Below are 8120 nucleotides of genomic sequence, written 5' to 3' on the forward strand. Positions count from 1 at the left end.
TGATGAACAACTCGGCCAAGGGGTCAGGGTGGGCGAGTGTCACAGCATGAGCTAAAGAAGTCTTTAATGCATTGAAAGCCTCCAGCATAGGTGCAGTCTAGCGAATGGGTTTGAGTCCTGAAGTCTGTTTACCTGACAGTGAGTCTGTCAGCAGGGCCCACATGTCAGCGGCAGAAGGCAGGTGATGATGGTAGTGATTTATTGTGCCCAGGAAATGTCGGAGTTCTTTGTAAGTAGCCAGGGGTGGCAGTGAAGTGATGGCATTCATGCGAGATTTGGGAGGCTGTATTCTGTCGGCGGAGACAGTGTATCCCAAGAAAGTGACAGAAGGCTGATGCAACTGGAATTTTACTTTGTTCACCTGGATACCATTAGAGTTCAAGGTCTGGAGGGCCATGGATAAATGATTTTCATGTTCCTCAGCTGACTTGCTGAAAATGAGTATGTTGTCCAGATACGCGAAGCAAAACTCAAAATGTTGTAAGATGGATTCAATGAAATGCTGCCACATTTGCAACATGTTTTTTTAGGCCAAATGGCATGAAGTTGTATTGGAACAAACCAAGCGGCATGATAATATCTGTTTTAGAGATGTCATCTGGCACTACGGGAATCTGGTGGTAGGCACGTTTACAGTCAATAACACTGAAGAATTGAAGAATATTATACAACCCCCTATTCATTGCTTCCACAAAGATAGTCAAGACAAGATTAGACTAATTATGGTGTGCAGAGAGGGGTTTAAGCAATCATCCTTCTTCTGCTCCATACAAGATATGATCAAAAATTAATCTGAATATTTTGTTTCTCTTAAAGAATCTTTATTTCTTCTTCAACATCAATTTTGTTCCCTTCAAAGTAATCCCCCACAGAAATAATACACTTGTACCAGCACTTTTTTCAGTCTTGGAAGAACTTTTGGAACTCACTTTTCGTTATGATGTTCATGTCCTTCAGTGATTCTGTTTTTATCTTATCAGTGGTGGCAAAACATCATCCTTTCATGGTTCTCTTCAGCCTTGGAAATAGAGAGAAGTCACAAGCAAACACATCTGGTCAGGTTGGTGGCTGAGGCGACAGAAGAGTTTTGTTTTTTGGCAAAAATTCATGAACAAGCATAGAGGTGTGAGCAGGAGCAATTTCCATGAGTGGTTTTGCCACAATTTTGGTTGTTTTCTGTGGATTGCTTCGTGTAGATTGTGCATATCTTCCAGGTAGTATTCCTTATTGAACATATGACCATAAAGCAGGAACTCATGATGTGCTAACCCTTTGTACCTGAAGAAAACAGTGAGAAAAACCTTCACATGTAATTGAACATGTCGAATTTTTTTAGGTCTTGGCTCTTCAGGCAGTTTCCATTGGGACAGTTGGGCCTTAGTTTCAATGTCATTCCCATCTACCTACATTTTGTCACCTGTTATAATCTTTAGACACTCTAGATCATTGTTGACTTCATTCAGTAATTTCTGACTGATGTCCATACAATATCGTTTTTGGTTGAAGTTCAACAATTTCACAACAAATTTTGCTGCTACACGTTTCATGCCCAAAAAAAAAAAAAAAAAAAAAAAAAATCGCTTGGCATGAACCAAAGGATATGCTGACATCATTAGCAACCACTCTGATGGTGATTTGCCATTTTTCAAGAACCATTTTCCCTACTTCTTCCATATTGTCATCAGTAATTGATGTGCTAGAGCATCCAGGATGGTCATCGTCTTGATCTTCTTGACTTCTTTAAAATGTTTATACCACTTGTAAACTCTCCTCTTACTCATAACAGATTCGCCAAAACTCACAGTCAATTTTCAAATGTAGTGCTGCATTTTATTCCATTTTTCAAGCAAACTTTAATGCAAATTCTTTTATCCAACTTTCTCAAAAGTAAAAATTCACTGAGTACTTGAAAACAAAATCAAATGGCTCTGAGCACTATGGGACTTAACATCTGAGGTCATCAGTCCCCTAGAACTTAGAACTACTTAAACCTAACTAACCTAAGGACATCACAAACATCTATGCCGAAGGCAGGATTCAAACCTGCGACCGTAGCGGTCGCGCGGTTCCAGACTGAGGCACCTAGAACCACTCAGCCGCAACGGCCGGCATTTGAAAACATGTATAACCTTTTTGACTGTAAACAATAAACTAAATCTTCAAAACAGCTGAAAATGCAAACATACATCAGGCACATGTGTACCAACAAGATAAAAAATGGGAAATCAGATGTATAAGGCCAGGGGAATTAAAAAATTCCCATTACTTTTTGATCACACCTAGTATGTGAATGGAACAGGAAGAAATTCTAATAAGTTATACAATGGGAAGCAACCTCCACCATACACTTCACAATGATTTCCAAAGTATACAGGGTGTATGAAAAAGGACCTTACAACTTTACTTATCTGTATAAACTTATGCATAATGTGGGGCGGCGGGTGGAATAATTTTGCTATATAATATGTTTTGTAATGTAGAAAAGATGCATTTCCCTGCCGATGCACCACATGTGGGGCGGTGGGTGGAATTATTGTTATTTAAATGTTCCTATTATTTATTTAATGCTGTTGTTTGCCATTCTCAACACTGGCTCTCTAACTACAATATTGGCAACCAGAAAATGATTATCAAAACGTGAAGCCTGTAATTAGAATTCCAAGTGCCCACTTCATCTGAGAAATATACTTATAGCTACAGCTTATAGCTCTGAGGAATTAGGAGATTGTCTGGGATTCATAATCAAAAGCGATTCTCTAAAAATGTTCACTATATTCTGAAAGTCACAGACCAAAAAGAATCCACACAATCCAACTAACAGAGCAATTCAGAGTCTAATGCGCTGATGCAACTATAACTGTACAAATTAAATGTTTAAGTGAATGCTCGCCATAATTTGATGATAATGTTCATCAAACGCCACGCTAAATAATGGTAGAATGTTTGTCCCGTGGCGGCACGTGAAAATATGACATACGCAAACTGAAGATAGATCATTAAAGATATCCCAGAATTAACACTTCACTCAAAAATGATTTCATGGTTACGCGTATCCCGAGTAACTTATTACGGCATCCGAAGCTGTTTATAGCAACGATACCGACGCAACGCGACTCCTGGCACAGATGGTGTGCTAATCAGCGTCTGGAGAGAACTGGGGCCTTACTTTCTCGCGCAACGTTCTTATATATAAAGCCGCGGTGCGGACGGCTAAGGGAACACCTGATCAAATCGGCTCTCCCGACTAGCCGCTGGGCTAGTAATGCAACACTTTAAGTTATTGAATAAATCATCGCTTCCTTTGCTGATGGCCGATGAAGCTCTCAATTTAAATGTGCAATCAGCACACAGGTAAGTAATCATAATAAAAATCTGACGTGGCTAAGTCAATTATTTTGGGCGAGAGAATTAATTTAATTACACTACCCGCAGCAGACGAGCTCTGAACTTGCCCTTTGGAGATACGCTATCGCTATAGTTCTATAGTTATTCAGTTGAAACTTCTCACATCTTTATGACTATAGCAGATCTCCCTTCTACTTAAATTTAAACATCCTAGCCTTATTTATTCGCCTACTTAATCTATCTTGCTTCCTTAACTTTTAAGACAAAAACCAGAAAATCATGAATTTCAACTAAAATCTTAATTTGTGAGATCCAGAATACTGTTTCTACTAAATTATTATGAAAAAGGAATCTAAATATAAATTTGTAAGTCTCTAGCTCTTTTCTGTTGCGCCAATGATTTTTACAGAAAAACGTCCAAATTTTGAAATGGGTAAAGTTATTGAACTGATATTCAACACATATTGATTTATTATTACTCCTGACATGCTAGAAACGTTTCAGGTTATTTACTTGATTTTTAAAGTATTGCGCAACATTTATGACGTCAGAGCTAGTTACAGCGGACTAGGCTGGCACACAATGGAAAGACTGATGAGAATCTTATAAGGCGTGAGTAGGCTGCTTCCCTACAATAAGACTTACAGACTGAGTCTTGGTGCCATCTTGAAAGCAAACAGATCAAGTTTGGACTCAAATGATACACTAATATCAACAGCTCACTGAGTTTGAATGAGGTCATGTAATAGGGTTATGAGAAGCTGGATGTTTCTTCTGTGGTATTGCAGAAAGACTTGGCAGGAATGTAACCAATGTACATGATTTCTGGCACCGGTAGTCATGGGAAGGTACAGTAGCAAGAAGACCAGGCTCCGGATAGCCGCATGCCACTACCAAGAGAGAAGACTTGTCATGTTTGGCATATGGCTGTGGCGCATTGTACTGTGTCTGCAGCAGCAATGCAAGTAGCAGTTGGCACCACAGTGACACAATGAATTGGTATAAATCGGTTACTTCAAGGACAGCTCCGAGTCAGGTGCCACATGGCATGCATTTCACTAACCCCAAGCCACTGCTGTTTGCAACTTCAGTGGTGCCAAGTGAGACCTCAGTGGAGGGCGGAGTGTAAGTATGTTGTGTTTTCTGACGAAAGCCAGTTCTGCCTTGCTGCCAGTGATGGCTGTGTGTTGGTTACGAGGAAGCTAGATGAGCACCTGCATCCAATCTGGTTGCAGCCTAGATGCACTGTATGCACTCCAGGGGTGCAATTTCATGGCAGCAGGAGCATTGTCATGGTTATCCCATGCACCCAGACTGAAAATTTATATGTCCGTTTGGTGATTCAACAAGCTGCACTGCCATTCATTAATAGCACTCCAGGGGGTGTTTTCCAAAAGGATAATACTCACCCACATACCACTGTTGTAATCCCTGACGCTCTACAGAGTGTCAACATGTTGCCTCCGTCTGTTCAATCATCAGGTCTGTCTTCAACAGAGCACTTATGGGACATTATCGAATGACAATTCCAATGTCATCCACAATCAGAATTAGCCATCCCTGTGTTGATCGACCAAGTGCGATGGCATCGAACACCATCCCGCGAAACTGACATTCAGCACTTGTGCGACACAATGTGTGCATGTTTGCATGCTAGCATTGTATGTTCTGGCAGTTACACCCTTTATTAATGTACCAGCATTTAACATTTACAATGGCTTTTCTCAAGCTTGCATCAACCTGTGATCTTGTATTGTTAATTACTTAAATTTGTTACCTACACAAATGTACTCCTGAAATTTCATTTCTCTACATTCATAATTTCTTGGTGTTGGGACTTTTTTTCCTTCAGTGTATTCAAATTTCTTACCTTTTGTATTTGCTCAGTATCTGTTATCAAATATTTTGCAACACTTTTTATATTTGGTATAAATTTTTTCCCACTGCAGAAAAAGCCTGTCATGGTAGCTGTCTCTTCTAGCTGACTGACTTGCACTGCTGCATCTGTTAGACTTTCGTAGGGTATGGCAAAATCATCTGTAAATGTTAATAGTTCTTTTTTATCTATTTTTAACCACTGATTTTATGTTAATCCAGATTTGGCGCTAATAGATTTGTATTTGGGCATCCTTCACTCAAACAATAACAACAAGAAGAGGTGGTTGTGTTGGTTTTGGTTGTGGCAGTGGTAGCCTACACTAGATTTGGACCCTGACTCTCATTGCAATGTTAGTCTAGTGTCTAACATAGAGAGCCCTGTTTCCTGGAAGCAAAATCACTTGCATTAGTTTGTTAGATTGAGCAAACATGAAAACCTTGCTGAGCAATAGATAGCTGAATTTTAAGGGTTCAGCGCATATCTGCACTTATTCCTCATAATTTGGCTTCTCATTTTAGATAAGATTGTTGTAGTTCTAGGATGCAGTTGAAGATAGAAAACTTCTAGAACACTGCAATCAGTTGCTAATCATGGTAGCGACCTGTCTTACCTATGAATTTTTTAGTGCTGACTGATTCAGGCTTTTGTTTTTGTAGGATCAAACATTTCTATGCTGTGCAGGTCAGTAAGTAATTACAGCTGTCAATGGCTGTCAGTTGAGCCACTGTAAGCTTGTGAAATAAGCATTTGGAGTACTCTTTTAACTTGTGGCCATTGTCAGATGCTGGAAATGAAATGAAGGCCTGATTTGCAGTTAGGATAACAGAGTTAAAATATGAGTTGTATGATAAGTTTTTAGTAGTATGCAAATTAGTGCACTGTCTGTCTTCATAACATCTAAAATTATTGTTGATGTGTAGCCAACACTGATCAGGACAGTCTGTTCCATAAAGAAGGTTGAACCCATATAAATTTCAAGTAGAGAAAAATAAGAGTACTGTTAAGTTCCAAAATTCTTATTGTCAGTTTTTGTGTAACCTTCCATTACAATTCCAGAATAAATAGTGACATTTTATTCAATTTAGCAAAGATAAAGACAGTCTGGGGAAAATGTAAAAAAAAAGTCTGGAGGAAGACAATGAATACAAGATGAACAATTGATAAAAAAAAAAACAAGTTTATGTTTGCTGGAGAGTTGTGACAGTTGTTACACAAATGGGGTAACAAATGACTAGTCCCAATGTGATGTTTTCCACATAAAAGGCACGTATAAGGACACTACAGACAAATTTTGATGCTAGCAGACTGGAAGATATGATTGTTTTTGGCAGGATATATATATCTCTTGATGACAACATACTATGAACAGTGAGGAGCACTGGGCATGGTCAATCTTTGACATAGTCAATGTCTTGCATCCCACAGAAGAAAAAGACCCATCAGAGTTTTCTTGTAACTTCATTGTAACCTGAAAATTGTTGTCTTCATAAAATGATCTTTCTTATTTATGAATATGTATGTTTGCACAATTTTGTGCTCTTGTATGTGCATATGTATTATGTAGACAGATAAATATTTGATCTTGTTGATGTTCCATTCATTAGCTACATAAAGATATTTGAGTAGTAGGAAAGACATTAAAACAATTTCCTCCAGGAAACTTTACTGGGATTGGCTGCCATATTGGGGTATCTTTCAATGGTGACATCAGTTTTACATAAATACATTTTTACACTAAGTGCTACATATTGTTTTTGATCTACAGGGAACACACTGATAGAAATCTAAAATAGAAGGTATGGTTCATTTTTATGAAATTATTGCATTCAACTTAAGGTTTTGAATCTTGATTGTTCCACTGTATTGTATTTTCTGTATTGTATTATAACACTTGTTGATTTACAAGTTACTATAGTTCATGTGTTTCTAATGCATTTTTCCTCTGTTCAATTGGAGTAATTTCTATTGCAGCAATAGCCCTCATGAAGAGACTTGTGGTTAAATGGAAGAAGGACCTCTTCAATTCTGTTTCTCAGCAATGTAATTGATGATATGCTAAGATAGTGTTGCATCAGTGTTGTTACTTTAGTGGTTATCAAATACTAATCAACTTGTTCTTTGACACACTCTTGGTTTATTCAATACTTGAAATGTTTCATAACAAGAAATGTACCAGTTGTGTAAGAAAGAGTACACACAGCTTTATATGAACTCTTGATTATTATAAAGTTTAATTGTTAATAAATACAATTGCTACTCCTGTTTTTGTAATAAATGCTCTAACAGAATGTGAAGCAAATTTTCTTATCTATGTTAACCACCAACACAGGTGATGGTTTGCAACTACCCTGTACCAAAAGTACATGAAATAAGTTTTGTATGTTACTTTTGTTTGCATTTGATTTATGTTGTTGCATCCGCCCCCTTAGCTGAGTTGTCAGCACATCTGATTGCCATGCAGCAAGCCCGGGTTTGATTCCCAGCTGGGTCAGAGATTTTTTGTGCCTGGGGACTGTGTGTTGCCTCGTCCTCCTCATCATTTCATTATAATCAATACATAAGTCACCCAGTGTAACATCAACTGAAAAGATCTGCATTTCGGTGGCCAAACTTTGCAGGTGGGTACTCCCAGCCATATGATCATTTCATTTATGTTGTTGCATATCTCTTGCAATCTTTTCTACAGTATTTTGATAAATGATTAAATCAGTAATTAAACTGTTAAAGAAATTTTGATTGTATGGAGGAAAGGTTTTCAATCACCAGCAACTGCAACATAATAATGCAACTAATAGTATAGTCAGTTCCTAATGAGTTAGAGAGATGAGCAATTTTGTATTTTTGAGAAACTTAAGTCAAACATATGTTTTACTTGTATGAGTTTCCATCCTCATCA

General features: G+C 38.0%; 1 protein-coding gene across 1 annotated transcript in view; it reads left to right on the forward strand.

Annotated features, from left to right (window-relative positions):
- LOC124776371 (serpin B6-like) overlaps nt 1-7412 on the forward strand; it is a 280271-nt gene extending 272859 nt beyond the window's left edge. Inside the window, exon 9 of the mRNA XM_047251330.1 lies at nt 7196-7412. Within this exon, the coding sequence (XP_047107286.1) occupies nt 7196-7226 (31 nt within the window). The 3' untranslated portion in view covers nt 7227-7412. The remainder of the gene's footprint in view (nt 1-7195) is intronic.
- Nucleotides 7413-8120: the final 708 nt, after the last annotated feature.

Source organism: Schistocerca piceifrons, chromosome 2 (genome assembly GCF_021461385.2).
Source record: "Schistocerca piceifrons isolate TAMUIC-IGC-003096 chromosome 2, iqSchPice1.1, whole genome shotgun sequence".
Classification (NCBI taxonomy): domain Eukaryota; kingdom Metazoa; phylum Arthropoda; class Insecta; order Orthoptera; family Acrididae; genus Schistocerca; species Schistocerca piceifrons.